The sequence below is a fragment of the Nerophis ophidion genome, linkage group LG02 (genome assembly GCF_033978795.1).
Source record: "Nerophis ophidion isolate RoL-2023_Sa linkage group LG02, RoL_Noph_v1.0, whole genome shotgun sequence".
Classification (NCBI taxonomy): Eukaryota; Metazoa; Chordata; class Actinopteri; order Syngnathiformes; family Syngnathidae; genus Nerophis; species Nerophis ophidion.
Genome location: NC_084612.1, coordinates 49,226,561 through 49,246,736, shown reverse-complemented (window position 1 = coordinate 49,246,736; position 20,176 = coordinate 49,226,561). Strand labels below are relative to the sequence as shown.

General features: G+C 38.7%; 1 protein-coding gene and 1 long non-coding RNA gene across 3 annotated transcripts in view; one reads left to right on the top strand and one right to left on the bottom strand.

Moving 5' to 3' along the window:
- Positions 1-19,858, bottom strand: part of slc2a1b (solute carrier family 2 member 1b) — a 74,112-nt gene extending 54,254 nt beyond the window's left edge. For both annotated transcript variants that reach the window (XM_061885701.1, XM_061885709.1), the window contains exon 1: positions 19,463-19,858. In XM_061885701.1, the coding sequence (XP_061741685.1) occupies positions 19,463-19,477 (15 nt within the window). In that variant the 5' untranslated portion in view covers positions 19,478-19,858. The remainder of the gene's footprint in view (positions 1-19,462) is intronic.
- Positions 88-15,345, top strand: LOC133541958 (uncharacterized). Its single transcript, XR_009804021.1, has 3 exons — positions 88-344; positions 10,903-10,977; positions 14,526-15,345. It is a non-coding gene; the product is annotated as an uncharacterized LOC133541958 (long non-coding RNA).
- Positions 19,859-20,176: the final 318 nt, after the last annotated feature.

Genomic DNA, 20,176 nt, shown 5'->3' with positions numbered 1-20,176 from the left:
GGGCCTTTAAAACATTAGCTTTGTGCTGCAAATGGCCTCCGGGGCACACTTTTGACACCCCTGCTATAGATAATAAAAAATTAAATCTGATTAATCAAAGGATAAAAAGTAGAGCCTGGCGACGCATGCGCGTTTATCATAACTCTCTTACTCTCTCTGTCTCTGCCCCGCCCTCACGAATGTTAACGCTGTGTGCACCACTTTTTTTTTTTTAACCCCTTTTTAACCCTGAATGCACATTGCCAATACATACAACCATAACTTCAAATGCCGGACATTTGAGGCATTTAAGAAACTCCACCAGGACAGCCCCGCAAAGAGGACATATCCCGTGAAAAGAGGAGGTGTGGTCAGTCTATCATAGCCCAGTCGTTGCTAGCATGCCTTGTGTTGTTGTTTTTTTGATTGAAACTTTTATTAGTAGATTGCACAGTACAGTACATATTCCGTACAATTTACCACTAAATGGTAACACCCCAATAAGTTTTTCAACTTGTTTAAGTCGGGGTCCACGTAAATTCATTCATGGTGCCTCGGTATGCATTGTTTACACAACGTGCGGTGCACTACTTAATATGTCCGTGTCGTTCGGTTCACCTGCGAACCGAACCGAAACCCCCGTACCGAAACGGTTCAATACAAATACACGTACCGTTACACCCCTAATATTAATGCAGTGTGAAAAAGAAAGTTTTAATGTAGACACATAGAGTCGGCATACTGCTGTGATTATATGCATCAAGTGTTCATTCAAGGCTAAGGCAAAATATGGATATATATTGTGTATCGTGACATGGCCTAAAAATATTGAGATATTAATAAAAGGCCATATCGCCCAGTTGTACTTTGGCATAGAAGTTTATCGATGAGTTCATTTTTGTTTAGCGTTTGATTGACTACCAGCCAATGTAATGTTTTTTAAAGCCATTTAAGGACTTTTAATGTTGGGGCCTTGTTCGGCCCAACTTGTGCTTGCTGCTCTCTTCTTTGCAACACATGCTGACAGCGAATGGAAGATTCCTAGTGTGTTGTGCATAAAGGCTGCTGCGTGTCATCGGCGCCACTCCCACACACGACAATGAAGACGTGCAGTGACATCATCACGCCAACTCTGCCTTCAGTCGGCCAGCTGCTGAGGACTGCGTGGTCTGACTGCATCTTTCACTCTCGTAGGAGTAAAGAACAAATACAATGACCAGCGTGCAGCATTGTATGCACAGTGGCGAGTGGTTTAATACACAATAGGGGGCGTGGCCATGAGCAAAAGGAAATATGATTACCTAAAGTCAACAATCATCCCAAGAATGCAGCCTATTGTAAACAAACACAAGGAAGTGTGTTGTAATAATTCTAACCTTCATGCGTCGCCTACATGTCTCTATTTGAGTGTTTCAGTCAGCAGGAGCCCACCACTAAACTTAGTTGGTGACAATCTAACCATGTGATGGTGACTTTTTTTCTGCAGAGTCATGACTGCCAAGCACAAATAACTGTGGATTTGAGGCTACCGCAGATGCTGCACTGGGTTCAAGAAGTCACATGGAAATACTCAACCAGGCCTCACGGTAGAGACTAAAAACACAATTTTTGCATAAACAAGTTTATGCTAACATGCAGTCAATATTCCGATATTGTCCAACCCTTAATTACCAAATCCGATATCAACCAATAACGATATATACAGTCGTGGAATTAGCACATTAGTATGCCTAATTTTGTTGTGAGGCCCCGCTGGATGCATTAAACAATGTAACAAGGTTTTCCAAAATAAATCAACTCAAGTTGTGGAAAACAAAATGCCAACATGGCACTGCGATATTTATTATTGAAGTCCCAAAGTGCATTATTTTTTTTAATTTGCCTCAAAACAACAGCTTGGAATTTGGGATATGCTCTCTCTGAGAGAGCATGAGGAGGTTGAGTTGGGCGGGATGTTAGCGGCGGGTATATTGTAGCATCCCGGAAGAGTTAGTGCGGCAAGGGGTTCTGGGTATTTGTTGTGTTTATGTTGTGTTACGGTGCGGATGTTCTCCCGAAATGTGTTTGTCATTCTTGTTTGGTGTGGGTTCACAGTGTGGCGCATATTTGTAACAGTGTTAAAGTTGTTTATACCACAACCCTAAGTGTGACCTGTATGGCTGTTGACCAAGTATGCATTGCATTTACTTGTGTGTATGTGAAAAGCCGTAGTTATTATGTGATTGGGCCGGCACGCAAAGGCATTGCCTTTAAGGTTTATTGGCACACTATACTTCTCCCTACGTCCGTGTAGCACTCTGTACAGCGGCGTTTTAAAAAGTCATAAATTTTACTTTTTGAAACAGATACCGATAATTTCCGATACCACATTTTAAAGCATTTATCGGCCGATAACATCGACAGTCCAATATTATCGGACATCTCGGGTAACAATCATTGGTTATTTCTTGTTTTAATGTGTTTCCATGTCCGCCTAATACAAGCAAACATGAATAACGCAACAAGAGAAGTATCCCACAAATTTGTTTTAAATAAATAGAATTATGTATATATTGGTTTTAATTAAATGAAAATATTTCTTTAAATACATTTAATTAAAAAAATACATGTACAGTACAGGTCAAAAGTTTGGACACACCTCATTCACAACTGATGGTCCCAACCTCATTGATAGAGCAAGAAATACCACTAATCAACCCTGATACGGCACACCTGTGAATGTGAATACCATTTCAGGTGACTACAACTTGAAAATAAATCGAGACAATGCTAAGAGTGTGCAAAGAACCTACACAGTGGCCTAGTGGTTAGAGTGTCCGCCCTAGGTTGTGAGTTCAAACTCGGCCGAGTCCTACCAAAGACTATAAAAATGGGACCCATTACCTCCCTGCTTGGCACTCAGCATCAAGGGTTGGAATTGGGGGTTGAATCACCAAAATTGATTCCCGGGCGCGGCCACCGCTGCCGCTCACTGTTCCCCTCACCTCCCAGAGGGTGAACAGGGGGATGGGGTCAAATGCAGGGGGAAAATTTCACCACACTTAGTGTGTGTGTGTGTGACAATCATTTGTACTTTAACTTTACTTAAAGCAGTAATCACAGCAAAGGATGGCTATTTTGAAGAAACTAGAATATAAAACATGTTTCAGTTATTTCACCTTTTTTTTTTTAAGTACTGTGGGGGGGGGGGGGTGGCCTGCGGGCCTGCCCCGGAACAGGGTGTGCAAGGACCGGCCTCGAAGACAGCGACAGTTGAGTAGATGGTCCGGGTGGGCCATGTTATCTAATCACCTGTCACCTTTATTAGCAGCAGGTGGAAAGAGACACGGGGTTGGAGTTGGAGTTGGGAGCTGGAGAGAGAGCGAGAGCGAGAGAGACACGCCGAAAACAGACTGCTGATAAAACAATTCCAGACTGTTGTGGTTAAATAAAAAAAGACTGCATTCAAACTGTCTACCGGGCTCACGGACGATCTTTCGGACTCAGGAGAACCCTCACGGCAAAGAGATATTTTACAAGTACATAACTCCAGATGTCAATCAATCAATCAATCAATGTTTACTTATATAGCCCTAAATCACTAGTGTCTCAAAGGGCTGCACAAACCACTACGACATCCTCGGTAGGCCCACATAAGGGCAAGGAAAACTCACACCCAGTGGGACAATGTGTTCATTCATAGTTTTGATGTGACTATCTACAATGTAAATAGTCATAAAAATAAAGAAAACCCATTGAATGAGAAGATGTGTACAAACTTTTGGCCTATACTGTGTATATTTTACAAATATGCTCAAAAAGGTTCATTAAGCCTCTTTATTCATATACTTTTGAAAAGTTCTTGTAATCAGACAATGTTTTCGGTATATTCGATGGAATTTTTACTCAAAACTCCATCGAATATACCAAAAATATTGTCTGAGTACCAGACATTTTGAAAATTATATTTTACTAATGATGACAAAGAAAAACAAAAATGTCATGCAAACTTCACACACTCTAAAATACATTAAAATATTTGTGTGTGTGTATGTATATATATATATATATATCAGCTGTTCAGATTGACTCTACAAAAGAGAAGTGTGAAATACTTCTCTTGTTGCTTTATTTGTATTTAACTTTATTAAATGTATTTATATTATCATTCAGTGTGGCCGGGCCGGTGCAGGAGGAGATAGAAAGAGAAAAAAGGGAAGACAGCGAGAAAAAAACAACAGCAGCAAACACAACAATAACAACAAAAACAACATAAATAGAGCAACATCAGCAATTGGGATATGTACAAATATGATAGTAAAAGTGATAGCAAAGAAGCAGTAAGCGAAATAAATAATACAGAAATGACATTGAGCAGTGTTACACTACAAATTGAGCAATACAAATACCAATAGAAATATCACTATTGATAATGGACAATACCAATAATTTACCTCTATTATCAACAATACAATTGTTCAAATGCAACAATACATATACGTAACGATAACTACAGATACAAAAGAATGCAGAAAAATGGAGGGAAAGAAAGAGAAGCAACCTATATTAACCTTGTAGATTGTTTTAGCGACAATAGGTTAAGCTTTCTCAGTGTGCCATGTGTTATCCAGTTTCCCCTAGGGCAACAACGTTAATATGTTTCCGATTGTAGCTGAGATAGGCGCCAGCGCCCCCCGCGACCCCGAAAGGGAATAAGCGGTAGAAAATGGATGGATGGATGGATTATGTGCATGAGTGTATGTTTGTATATGTGCAGTATGTGTATATGTATTTTTGTACAGTGAATGTGCATGTACAAACTTTTGAGTATGTAGGTATGTACTGTATTTGTGTATGTATGTGGGAGTGTAGGTACCTATGTATATATGTATGTATGTGTGTATGTATTAGTGGTGTGGGAAAAAAATCGATTCAAATACGAATCGAATTGTTTACGTTGTGCGATTCAGAATCGATTCTCTTTTTTTTTTTTTTTTTTATCAATCCAACAAACCACTACACGGCAATACCATAACAATGCAATCCAATTCTAAAACCAAACCTGACACAGCAACACTCAGAACTGCAATAAACAGAGCAATTGAGAGGAGACACAAACACGACACAGAACAAACCAAAAGTAATGAAACAAAAATGAATATTATCAACAATGAATATTATCAACAACAGTATCAATATTAGTTATAATTTCAACATAGCAGTGATTAAAAATCCCTTACTAACATTATCATTAGACATTTATAAAAATAATAAAAAAGAACAATAGTGTCACAGTAGCTTATATTTGCATCGCATCTCATAAGCTTGACAACACACTGTGTCCAATGATTTCACAAAGATAAAATAAGTCATATTTTTAGTTTTTTTAATAGTTAAAACAAATTTACATTATTGCAATCTGTTGATAAAACATTGTCCTTTACAATTATAAAAGCTGTTTTTAAAAAAATCTACTACTCTGCTAGCATGTCAGCAGACTGGGGTAGATCCTGCTGAAATCCTATGTATTGAATGAATACAGAATCCTTTTGAATCGGAAAAATATCGTTTTTGAAATCGAGAATCAAAAAAAAAAAAATCGGTATATTATCAAATCGTGACCCCAAGAATCGATATTGAATCGAATCGTGGGAAACACAAAGATTCACAGCCCTAGTGTGTATGTATGTATGCATGAATGAATAACGATGTGTATGTGAGTATTTGTATGCACAGTATATTTGACTCCCAGTGGGTTGAAAATAGGGATGGGCGATATGGCCTTTTCGATATTTATAAGCCATATCACGATACACAATATATATCTCGATATTTTGCCTTAGCTTTAAATGAACACTTGATGCATATAATCACAGCAGTATGATGATTCTATGTGTCTGCATTAAACATCCTTGTTCAAACTGCATTAATATATGCTCATTTTAAACTTTCATGTAGAGAGGCAAACCACAAGTAAGTCAATTTACGTGCACTTTTGTGCATGATGTCACACAAGATACTTAATAACTGTCAAATAAAAATGAGCTGCTATGTGGTAGGTTACTATGGATGTTATTAAATTCTTTTGTTGACTATTTTTTTTCATACGATCTGGAAATGGTTGCTTAGGCATTTTGGGTATGGCAACGAACGGAGGGCAGCACGGTGTGGGAGGGGTTAGTGCGTCTGCCTCACAATACGAAGGTCCTGAGTAGTCCTTGGTTCAATCCCGGGCTCGGGATCTTTCTGTGTGGAGTTTGCATGTTCTCCCCGTGACTGTGTGGGTTCCCTCCATGTACTCCGGCTTCCTCCCACTTCCAAAGACATGCACCTGTTGATTGGCAACACTAAATTTGCCCTAGTGAGTGAATGTGAGTAGGGATGGGCGATATGGACGTTTTTAAATATAAATGATGAATAAATAAATGGGTTGTACTTGTATAGCGCTTTTCTACCTTCAAGGTACTCAAAGCGCTTTGACACTACTTCCACATTTACCCATTCACACACACATTCACACACTGATGGAGGGAGCTGCCATGCAAGGCGCTAACCAGCACCCATCAGGAGCAAGGGTGAAGTGTCTTGCTCAGGACACAACGGACGTGACAAGGTTGGTTCTAGGTGGGATTTGAACCAGTGACCCTCGGGTTGCGCACGGCCACTATCCCACTTCGCCACGCCTGATATTTTTAGGCCAAATCGACACAGAATATGAATCTCGATATTTTGCCTTAGCCTTGAATGAACACTTGATACATATAATCACAGCAGTATGATGATTCTATGTGTCTACATTAAAAAATTCTTGTTCATACCGCATTAATATATGCTCATTTTTAACTTTCGTGCAGAGAAGGAAATCACAATTAAGTCAATTGATAAAAACTGTATTTATTAAAGTTATTAGCAGGTGACTTTTCAAATGATGCTACATTTTAGTAGTAATGGAGTCACTGCTCTCCCGATGTAGAAATATTAACTATAAAAAGCAGGCCATTTTATTTACCCCGGGAATTCAGTGCTATGATCTTCACAGCAGTGTACATTTCCCCAAGTGCTAACACCAAAGATTATTTGAATGCTTTGTACTGCTCCATCAATGCACTGCAAACTACACATCCAGGGGGAGTTTTCATCGTTGCAGCGGATTTTAATCAAGCTTACATGAAAACAGTTTTCCCTCATTTCCATCAATATGTGAATTTTGCAACCAGGGGTGGAAGCAAGCTGGACTTAGTTTATAGTAATATTAAACAGGCGTATAAAGGTGCACCACTCCCCCACCTCAGCTCTTCAGACCATATATCTGTGATGCTAATTCCTGCATACAAGCCCCTGCTGATCAGGAAGAAAGCTACAGTAAAGCAGGTGATGACCTGGCCAGAGGGAGCAATTGAAGCATTACAAGTCCGCTGCTGTTCACATTGATGACCCATGACTGCTTCGCCAGGTCCACTACCAACCACATTGTGAAGTATGCGGACGACACGACAGTAGTGGGCCTACAAGGAGGAGATCATCGTTGACTTCAGGAAGCACCAGTCCAGCCACGCTCCACTTTTCATTATATTGCAGATCACTGACAATATAACCTGGTCCCTACACACCGGAGCTCTTGTAAAAAGAGCTCAGCAGCGCATGCACTTTTTGCGTCGGATGAAAAGAGCATAGCTCCCTCCCCCCATTCTCACCACATTCTACAGAGGCACTATAGAGAGCCTGCTGACCAACAGCATCTCTGTCTGGACTATAGCCTGCAAAGCCTCAGACTGGAAGTCTCTCCAGAGAGTGGTGAGGACGGTGGAAAAGATTATCAGGACTACTCTTCCTCTTATCCAGGAGATCGCAAAAATCCGCTGCCTGACCAGGGCTCAGAAAATCTGCAAAGACTCCTCCCACGGCCACCAAGGACTGTTTTCACTGCTGGACTCTAGGAAGAGGTTCCGCAGCCTCCGAAGCAGAACTTCCAGGCTCTGTAACAGCTTCTTTCCTCAGGCCATAAGACTCTTGAACGCATCATAATGATATTATCCCCTCAACTTCCCCCCCAAAATGGATTAACTCGCTGGAATAAAAAGGTAATATAACATACATCGTTAAACCTGGATGCAAATGCAAAAGTGCAATATATTTATCCGTACAGTAATCTATTTATTTATATCTGCACCTTATTGCTTTTTTTATCCTGCACTACCAAGCGCTAATGCAACGAAATTTCCTTCTTATTTGTACTGTAAAGTTCAAATTTGAATGACAATAAAAAGAAAGTCTAAGTCTAAGTCTAATGCTACTTTTGGTAGCAACGCTTATGCCCCACACTTGACAAATTAAAGTTGTCTATTCGACATATTCCCGCTTGAAGCCGAACCACCGTCTGCTGTTTTTCTTGGAAATTAATTTTTCCTTCATTCGCACCTTCTTTGTCTCGTATTACCACTCGCACGGCTACGTTAGCATCACAGCTAACATTACCCAGTCTGCTACCTCTCTGCTCGGTGAGGGCGTATACTTATGTGACGTATGACGTGACAGTATGTGACGTGTGTAAGTTTGTCCGCTTGCTGTCAGTGAGAAGGAGACACAAGAAGGAGTGGAAAGAGCCTGTAGTGCAATGCCCGCAGCTAAATGCAACTGCGTGCGAACGTATACTCGAATGTCACGATATAGTCATTTTCTATATCGCACAGAGACAAACCTGCGATATATCGCGTATACCGATATATCGTACAGCCCTAAATGTGAGTGTGAATGTTGTCAGTCTATCTGTGTTAGCCCTGCGATGAGGTAGCGACTTGTCCAGGGTGTACCCCGCCTTCCGCTCGATTGTAGCTGAGATAGGCACCAGCGCCCCCCGCCACCCCAAAGGGAATAAGCGGTAGGAAATGGATGGATGGCTTTATATGTATTTATTTTTTTGTTTTTGTTCAGTCATTGGTGGAGCTCAGTATAGTATTTGAATGTTGTTTTTATTTTTGTTGTGAAGCACTTCGGAAATATTTTGTTGTTTAAATATGCTATGTAAATAAAGTGGATTGGATTGGATTGGATGGCAACGAACGGAGATGTTGACATGCAGTTTCAAGCACTTTTCCTTCTCTAGCGGGGGACTTTTCAAATGATGCTACAAATTAGCGGGAGGTGCTACTTTTTGTAACAACGCTTTTGCCGCATACTTGTCCGACATATTCCCGTTTGAAGCCAAACCACAGCCAGACGATGGACCCCGTGCTGTTTTTCTTAGGAATAAATTATTCCTTCATTTGTTAACAGATTGGCACCTTTTTTCTCTCGTATTAAAATTTGCACCACTCCGCTAGCATCACAGCTAATGTTACCCATGCTGCTACCTCTCATGCGAGGGAGTTTGATGCGACAGTATGTTACAAATGTAAGAAGGTACGCTTGTCTGTGAGAAGGAGACAGGAAAGAGTGAGACGAGCCTGCAGTGTGATGCCCGCAGCTAAAAGCAACTGCGTGACAACGTATACTCCAATATCACGATATAGTCATTTTCTATATCGCACAGAGACAAACCCGCGATATATCGAGAATATCAATATATCGCCAAGCCATAGGTGGAAACTTACGGTCATGCATAAATAATGATAAAAAAATGTTAAAAAACAGTATAAATAAAGACTGCTGAAGGACACAACGAGAGCGGTTTTAAATGCGGCAATAGTTTTAAGAGTGACATCACAGCTTAAAATTGTTTTTACAAAAGCAACAAAGAAACCATGAAATGTGACTTGCATAGTAACCATGGGCATATCTGGGTTATTGCAAATAACAAATACATGTAAGTCCTCATATGACTGCAGGCGTGATGCAAATCACAACCACGTTATGCCAAGACAACAAAAGGTCACACAGAGAGTACAGTTGGGAGCTCCTGTAAACTGCAGGCCTTACTTTCTCGGCTTACGCAGCCTTCCTCACGTCTCACCTCCTCGCTCTCATATTACACATCTGTGGAGAATCCAACAAGTGGGCCATGTGTTTGCATCATCCACCTCTTCCACTCATCCTCTCGACCGCCATTTATAAAAGTGTTTTGTTCCGGAGTCTTAATTTTATAAGTCAATGGGTTCATTAGGTGTGTCATCCCAAATATGGCCTTGATGCAATCATTTAGAACGTTTAAAAGTAATTTTAGTAAGTTCTACTGTGTTTGTGGCTTTAAAAAGAATGACTTGTCTTTGTCAACGCCTGTCTCAAAGCGGCAATGCTATGCGAGCTGAAGTGCTAACATTACAGTCACATGCTAACAACAACTTGGTTAAACTATTCGGAAAAAAAAAATTACAAAAATTATTAAACCTCAAGCTACTAGAGGTGCAAAAAATTATCAATGCTCTGATGCATCATGATTAGAACGTGGACAATTCTGAATCGAAATATGGAATATTTACATATGTTTTGATTGATTGATTGATTGATACTTTTATTAGTAGATTGCACAGTTCAGTACATATTCCGTACAATTGACCACTAAATGGTAACACCCGAATAAGTTTTTCAACTTGTTTAAGTCGGGGTCCACGTTAATCAATTCATGGTAAATGTTAAATAAAGTTAGACAGGCGGTTCTAAAATTTGGTATTAATGCAAAATGTTCGGTCTAGGTTTGGTTCTGGCTAACCATGGGAGAACCATTCGTTTCTCTAACGTTATGTGTTCAAGCTAGCCGTAGCGCTAAGCTAGCTTGAGTGTGAAGTAGAACAACATATGGTATTACAATGGTGTGTGTACATGGACCCCAAAATTTCACCTATTAGGAGACATTTTGGCTATCATAGTCACATGTACTGTGCTTCAACATACGGTATTACTATGGTGTGTGTATAAGGACCCCAAAATGGCATCTGTTAGCTGACATTTTATTTGGCTTTTTGTTTAGCAACATTATGCAAAACCAACTTTTCTTACCTATTGGTACAGACTCCAGCACCCCCAGCAACGACGAAAGAGACAAGCAGTAGAAAATGGATGGATGGATCGACAAGTCCCCAAAATGTGAGCTCATCCGCTTTCTTTTTCTGTATCCTCTCGTTGTGTTGCCATTTCTAATACAAAGTAGCATACACTTCTAAGTTAGATCTTTTAGTAGACTCACTATTGAAGCGCTAAAAATTATCGGTACAAAGAAAGATGACGGGGAGAAGATGCTGTCGAAGTGGAGGCACGTAAATAAGACTGCCCTCAAGAGATTGTCAAACAAACAAAATTTTAATTGAGAGAGGAAAATTGTAGTTGTCGGAGCATTACGGCTACCATAGTCAGACGTACTTTGCTTCAATGTACGGTATTATTATGGGACCCCAAAAGGGCACCTATTAGGAGACATATTCTGACGTTTTGTTTCGCAATATTATGCAAAACCAACTTTTCTTAATTACTGGTACCTGCTGATGTATATTTGGGATCTGCACAAGTCCCCAAAATATGTGCACATCCGCCATTTTAGTCAATAATATTTCATCCTCCGCTCTTGCCATTTCTAATACAAAGTAGCGTACACTTCTACCTCGTATCTTTTAGTAGACTCACTATGGAAGCGCTAAAAACTAGCGGCACATAAAAAAATGACGGGGATGAGATGCTGTTGAAGTGGAGGCAAGTAAATAAGTGTGCCCACAAGAGATGGTCAAAAAAACATACACTTAATAACATTTTTGCAATTGTTGGAGCATTACGGCTACCATAGTCAGAACAGAAACGTGTACCATATCTGATCCCGTTTTGATCTGATGAGTTACATTTCTTTGTTGTTATTGGTGTATTCTGCATCCCCAATGTCCATTTACTGTATTTAATTTAGCTGTTTTTTAAATGTGGTGGCGTATTTGTTTTTTACGTCAGAAATTATTAATTAAATCAACTGGGTATGTATTGAGTCACATGTAAATGATGCTACTATGGAAGAGCTAAAAACTAGCAGCACATAAAAAACATGACGGGGATAAGATAATGTCGAAGTGGAGGCTCGTAAATTAGAGTGCCCACAAGAAATGGTCAAACAAACAAACACTATTGCAATTTTTGAGAGAAAAATTGCAATTGTCTGAGCATTACGGCTGCCATAGTCGGACGTACTGTGCTTCAACGTACGGTATTATTATGGTGTGTGTATAAGGACCCCAAAATGGCACCTATTCAGAGACATATGACGTTTTGTTTCGCAATATTATGCAAAATAACTTTTCTTACATATTTTAAACTGCTAATATGTATTTGGGATCTGCATAAGTCTTCAAAATATGTGCACATCCGCCATTGTGGTCAATAATATTTCATCCTACGCTGTTGCCCTTGCTAATACAAAGTAGCGTACACTTTTAACTCATATCTTTTAGTAGACTCACTATGGAAGCGCTAAAAACTAGTGGCACATAAAAACATGACGGGGAGAAGATGCTGTCAAAGTGGAGGCACGTATATAAGACTGCCCACAAGAGATGGTCAAACAAACAAACACTTAATAGCAATTCTTGAGAGAAAAATTGAAATAAAGTTTTTCCTCTAAATCGTGCAGCCCTATTTCCTGATTAAATACTTAGTTTTCATATGACCACTTTGTATCCCTTCTTCTTGGAAACACTGAACGCAAGGCGTCATTCATGCTGCCTGGTATTCGTGGTTATTAAACTTTATACAAACAGTTTGGAGCGATGAGCTTGTCTGACCTGCCAATAATTTTCTCGAGGATGGTCAGCCTGTGCAGTACTGGTCCAAGTAACGTTGCCAACGCGTATTTAAAAAGTGCTTCATCCCTCTAACGTCGCCCTGGCTGGAGACATGACAGACAGTCAATATGACGCCGTGCTCTTTGCCAAGACAGTCTCTAACGCAAACACTACGACCTTGGTGACAGAGAGCTAATCTTAAAATAAATCTAATGTGTGACAGTCAGGAGGGTCCGACGTGTGATCTCTGATTTACAGACTCCGGTTTCACTTTAGAATCGCATAGTCAAACGTTGAGCTCAGTCTCATTAGGTCTGATTCGAAGTCAGAAGACAATTCTACCAGTTGCCAGCATGAAGACGGTCACTCGTACACGGTGAAGTCAGTCAGGAAGAGCAATGGAGGTGTAGAGTAGAGAGAAGCTGGGCTACAGAGCCTGTCTGGAGGCTGACACTAAGGCCAACAGTTTTATGTTAGAGAATAGGCCGCCTCGGCAATTCGCTTGACCCCAATTAGCTCTTTATTCTTTGGAGAGGAACACCAATAAAAGTGTTTCACAGCAATGCCAACGCAATATGTACAATATATATATATATATATATAAGGGCTGCAACAACTAATTGATTAAATTCGATTATAAAAATTGTTGGCGATTAATTTAGTCATCGAATCTTTGGATGTATGCAATGCTCATGCGCGGAGGCTTTTTTTAAATATTTTTTTTCCCCCCTAAACCTTTATTTATAAACTGCACCATTTACAAATAGCTGAAAAACAATAATCTAAATAAGTACAAAAACAGTACAAAACAGCGCCAGGGCTGCGCTGAGGCTAAGTCTCATGAGGTGGCAGTAAGCCAGCCAATGACGTGGTCACGTGCAGCTCACGTGACCACGCCGTCTCCTTTGTGGAAATGTTCAAAAAATGGCGGAGGGAAACAGTACGGATAGTTAAGCGGAGAAATATCTCGAGGTTATTGCTTCAATAGAGAAAAGTGTACGACATAAGTCGTCCAAAGTGTCAGAACACTTTACTTCAAAGACTTCAAAGAAGATATTTCCTGCAAAACGTTCAGCATGGACGTCGCGTGGCACGGAAGGACAACATTGCTTTGGCAGCACCTGAAGAAGATGAAGGGAAGAACTCACAGTACATAACTTTTTTAAGTCCATAGTCCGGGTATAGTGATCCGTTGTGTCAATCTTTGTGTGTTTTTAATCTTTTGTTAACGAGGACATTTTTTTCTGGAAGCGCAGCAGCAGGTGTTGTGTATTAACTTTCAGAGTGTTAGGAACTTTTTGGATAGTGCGGTGACTTCATTTTATGTGTTGTTTTGAGTGGCAACAGACATTCATAAGTTCAGCTTTTTTTGTGAGTAACTTTAACGTTATGTCTTTGTTGCAGCGCGGGGCTGATAATGTGTCTCCGGCACATTTGACTCCGTTTTCAGAGAGAAAACGCACGTATAAACGTAACGGACAGAAATATCTCAGGTTGGTTTCATAATGGATCAATGTAGCCGGGCCCAATTAGGCTATATCAATCTATTTAGACTTGAGTGACGCTTTAGTATAACTAAACGTTATGAAGGTGTTGGAATATTACATGCTGTTATTCAGAGGTAGCCTAAAGTGAATCCTTTATTATTCAAAACAGAAACGTGTACTATATCTGATCCCGTTTTGATCTGATGAGTTACATTTCTGTGTTGTTATTGGTGTATTCTGCAACTCCAATGTTCATTTACTAAATTAAGCTGTTTTTTTAATGTGGTGGCTTATTTGTCGGAAATTATTAATTAAATCAAGTGGGTATGTATTGAGTTATATGTAAATGATGCTACTATGTACATTCATAATATGGTTTCTCTCATTTCAGAAAGAAACAAGGCAGCATTAGAGACTTAGTACAAAGGAAGGTGTGCACACCACAGCAAGCGGCTGCACTGATACAAAGGAAGGTGTGCACACCACAGCAAGCGACTGCACTGATTGATGCTATCTTGAATATGTTGCTAACTGACATGAGGCGACTATCAATGGTGGAGGATGAAGGTTTTAGACAAATGATTCACGTCCTCAACCCTGGTTACACTCTTCCCTCGAGGAACCATTTTATCAAACTGATGGAGAGGAAGTACGAGCGGACATTCCATGCAGTGTAGACTGACATACAGTAAAAGCCACCCAGAGCAAAATTGCTCTCACTACTGATGTGTGGACAAGTGTAGCCTACCCTGGCAATACATGCCACTACATTGGAGAGGAATGGAACATGAAGTCAATCTGCCTTACGACCATGCCACTAGAGGAAAGACATTCAGCATCCAACATTGCAGAATGTTTGGAATAGGTAGTAGCCAGGTTTGAAATTCCCCTAAGCAAAATTATGGCTATTGTGCAGGACAATGGTGCACTTTATATATAAAAAAAAAAGAATAAAAATAAAAAAAACATTTTTGTAAAACTTGCCTTGTTTTACCTGGCAAGTCGAAAGAACATGGTGCCAGAACAATTTCCCTTGTGGATCATTAAAGTTTGTCTAAGTCTAAGTATGCTGTTTTTTAAATTAAAGTATTGGAAAGGATAGAAATGTAGTTTGTCTCTTGTATCCGATTATTAATCGATTAATCAAAGTAATAATCGACAGATTAATCGATTATTAAATTAATCGTTAGTTGCAGCCCTAACACATATACACACACACAAACACACTATATATATATATACATACATACATATATATATATATATATATATATATATACACGCGTATATATATATATATATATATATATATATATATATATATATATATATATATATATATATATATATATATATATATATACACACATGTATATACATATATATACACACATACATAAATATATATATACATACATATATATACATACATACATATATGTATAATATATACACACACACACACACACACATCTATATATATATATAAAATATATTTCAGATGTGAAAAGCTAACGCCATGGAATGATTGTTTCTGAATATATATTAAATAAGCTGTAAACAATGACGTCAAATATCACTGCAAAGCCGTGATGACATTGTTGAGCTTTGTGCTAATGCATCGCTTCGCCTCACGCTCCCACTGGCAATGTGTCATGTCAGCATCAGTGTGTGCAGACTGGGAGGACAGACTCCCATCACCCAATATGCACCGCCCACTGGGGAGCCACAGGATCAGGGTGGTAGAAAACTCATGCAGAGGAAATGTGTTAGTGGCTAAAGAAACCGCTCCCTCTGAACATGGTCCAAAAAGATCTCCTTGGTGTCTCGCCGAATTTAGTGTCTGACAACGCGACGGCACTGAAGTCAGAGACAGCGTTATCAGACACCAGATAAAGTCATGCTTGCTTTCACAACAATATAAGACGACTGATACCTTCCCTGAGAACAGGGTTGTCAAACAAAAAATTGGTGGTCTGAATGTGTCCACTAGATGTCGCAATAGCCATTATTTGTATGTGCCATGTCTTGATTGTCGAAGATGTCTGTCATGTAAACTGTGACATCAGTTTGTTTTTTGCTCAATTAGGTTCATAAGTCTTCTTATTCATATACTTTTCAAATTTTATTGTAATCAGACCACATTTCTACTTTTGATAATCTGTACTTCTCGTGTTGTACCTATAACTGGGGACACATTTTATGGGGGCACGTAAAGATACTAAAATTATACATATGATCAATGAAACAAGTCCAAATTCACAAGTTTTGTTATAGATGATGCTACAAATGTACAGAATAAACCACATGATGAAAAAATGGGTGTCGTACATCCGTAAACAAACGTGAGTGTTTTCTAATCATGGTAGATTCTGCAACAAACAACAAAGATAACTATTTTTGGACCAATGAGGATTCACAACCTTATGATTTTGAAGCTGAATATACTGAGAATGATCTACTGCTTGTAGAAGTGAGCACAAAGGAAGAGTGAGACGTTGGAACAGATGGAAGCCAAGAGAGTGAGATGAAAGTGACTCGAAGCTACAAAATGTGGAATTCGAATACATGCTATTTCAACATAAATGGAGTGCTCAGCCCAATAAACCGGAAACAACGTAACCGGCCAGTTGCACCACACTCGATGGACAAGATGTTAGTACTTCAGTTGAGGAAAATGAGTAAATTACATTATCAGCATGCTATAATTTGATATTGATATTATTTTTCATTTCATCTTATGATGGATTAAAAATGAACACCGGGAGCATTTTAAGACTCAATTCCACCTATTTGACTGATGAACAATAATCACATAATTTATTCAGAAAGTACATTTTCTGAATCTGCTTGGTCGATTTTTAAACAAGGAAAACAATCTAAAGTTGTCTTAATTTTTTCAAGTTATTCTGTTATGATTTTACTAGTTTTTCTCCATGTGGCCCTTGTGCAAAAATGAATGTGACACCCTTGCCTTAGGGCCATTTGAATAAAGGCAGGCATGGTTAGGAATCATTTGAATGAACGACAACAACGCAAAGGGTTGCTCATGCAAATATTCCTATTGTTGTCTGTTAAGTTGCATTACGCAACGGAGTGAGTGATTTTTTTTTTTGTTTTGACTCTTGCTACATTTGAAAATGTCCCTAAATTCAACCACATGTAAGCGATCCACTATGTAGAATTTGCTCCGCAATTCACTTTCGGATGGTCGGGCCTTGACGGAGCTCCACTGCTTCTATGCGAACTATGTTTACGTCAACTGTTTTGGCAATACAGAACTTCACCATGACCTCTGAGGGCATTTGGGAACGTACTTGCAGTACCATTCCAGTTAAGCAAACACACGTCTCTTGCTATCTATTTACGATTTACAAGCAAAACATGCGTTTGTTTAATTTAAACATTTACTTTTAATTATTACAGCAGGCTTTACACAATGTTGGTTTAAAAGTAGTTAAAGTTGGCTTATTGCATACACATATGCAAATAAGATGAAAACTGCGCCTACGTGCAAAAGTAATTTGACAGAATATTTACTATTTTCTGATGGCTGGTTAATAGGTCAAAAGGTATCGCGATCCCTTGATAATGTTTCAAATTCAAGGCCAAGGGGCCAGATCTGGTTCGTGTTATGTGGTCCACAGAAGCCTGGAAACTTCACCTTCACCTTTCTTACTAAACATGATTGTTTTTTCAATTGTCGCAGAAAAAAATGCATTTGTATGTCTATTAAACTTCAATATAATCTGATCATGCTAAAATCATTAACAAATATTTTTTGTAAAATAACTACTTAAATATTTACCAGTCACCCACACTTATGACTTTAAAGCAACTTACCCATCAATTAGTTTTGTAAAAAAAAAAAAATAATAATATATATATAACAAGTTGTGATTTTGATTTATTTAATTTATCTACATTTTATTTGTATTTACCTATTTTTATTCATTTATTTCTCTTATTTCTTTATTAAATTTTTGTTATATTTTGTGAGTGTTTTGGGGGAAAAAGGAAAACATTTGATAGCATTCCTGTAGCGCAGCGTTAGGGAACTTATGGTCTCGAGCCAGATGTGGCTCTTATGATGACCGCATCTGGCTCTCAGATAAATCTTAGCTGACATTGCTTAACACGATTAGTAGAGAATAATTCTGCTGGTAATCACAGTGTTAAAAATAACATTCTCGGGCATTTTAATCCATCCATCTGTTTTCTACCGCACCTGCTCAAGAAGTCCCATTAATGGTAAGAAGTATTTTATTCATATTGGTTAGCTTCAGAATAACGATGTTATTCAAAGGAATAAGAGACTTATTATGCTCTAAAAATGTTGGTCTTACTTAAAAATGCACGCATTTAGTTGTATTCAGTGTTAAAAAAAAAAATATGACATGGCTCTCACGGAAATACATTTTAAAATATTTGGCTTTATTGGCTCTCTATACCAAAAAGCTTCCTGACCCCTGCTGTAGCGTGTATTTGCCATGGAAACTCCACAAACAAATGTAAAAAAACAAAATAATAATCAAATACATAGACGAATGTGTACTGAAACCTCTTTTGCATTTAGTTTGACGGCTGCGGAAAAATTATAATGCTATTACACAGGCTTTACAGACAAAATTGAAAACTAATATATGAAATACAACTGCACTGTTTTTTAATGATGACAGAGAAACAAATACATGACATATTCTATGATAAATGCTCGAAAGTGCGGCTTAGAAAAGACAACATTGAAATAAACTACAAATACATATTTAAAAGCTCGAAAGTGCGGCTTCAAAACGACGACATTGAAATACATTACAAATAGCTATTTAAATGCTCGAAAGTGCGGCTAAGAAATGACACCATTAAAAGAAATTACAATTATGTTTTTAAAAGCTCGAAAGTGCGGCCTAGAAACGACAACATTGAAATTAATTACAAATATATTTTAAATGCTCGAAAGAGCGGCTAGGAAATGACCACATTTAAATAAATTAAATATATTTTTAAAAGCTCGAAAGTGCGACTTCAAAACGACGACATTACAAACAGCTATTTAAATGCTCCAAAGTGTAGCTAAGAAATGACGACATTTAAATAAATTACGAGTGTATCTTAAAATGCTCGAATGTGCAACTTAAAAACGACGACATTGGTGATCAAATCGAAAATAATAAAAGTCAAGGTGCATCATGGGTAAGTAAATAAAACGTCCCGCACTCATTGACCTCCCTTGACAACAATACACTTTTACTCTCTGTAAATAAATCGACAATTTAACAGGCACTGACAACTTAGCTACCGGCACAAAAACAGGTTTGACGGGCTTACCTTTCCAGAATCCATGTTGGTGCTGGCGGTAAGTCTTCTTTTGTTTTTAGTTCGTCTCTACTTTTCTTTAAAAAAAATATTAAAAAGTGATGGGCCAACTTCCTCTTCTCACAAAGTTGCTTGGTCACGTCTCAAAATAAAAGAAAATCTACAAAAAGAAAAAGTAACGTCTTTTTGTGGTCACGTTTTTCCTCTTCTAGAGATTTCCAGATGGCGGTTTTTGTTTAAAAAAAAAAAAAAGTCAAGCGTCTTTCCGTCTTCCTTTAAGCTTTCTAACACCACTTGGATTTTGTGAGTAAAAAAAAGTAAATCAAGACTCTGTTTTGCTCCTCTTTCCTCCTTCCTTGAGGGAAAGAAAGTTTGTCGGCCCTGTGGAAGGAGGCCGGCGAGGTTCATATATGTCATGCAATGACGCAACGCTTTAGGGGCGTGTCCTGCGGAGACACAGCCTCCTTCTCGGCCAATAGGAGAAGGCCTTGTTGTAGCTAAGAGACACGAAAGTGAGGGAAGAAAACCATTCCGACATCTCCCAGCAGCCTTTCAGTCTGGGCACAACTAAAATATTTATTCATGTGCCTGAAACATTCACTTTCTTACCACGCAATGAGACTAAAGTCTTTTCAAAGGGAAGCTATTTCTCTGCTTTAAAGCTGTCAAAATTACACTTTTTATTTACCCACAAATATAAGACATGCCTGAAAAGTGTATTACGCA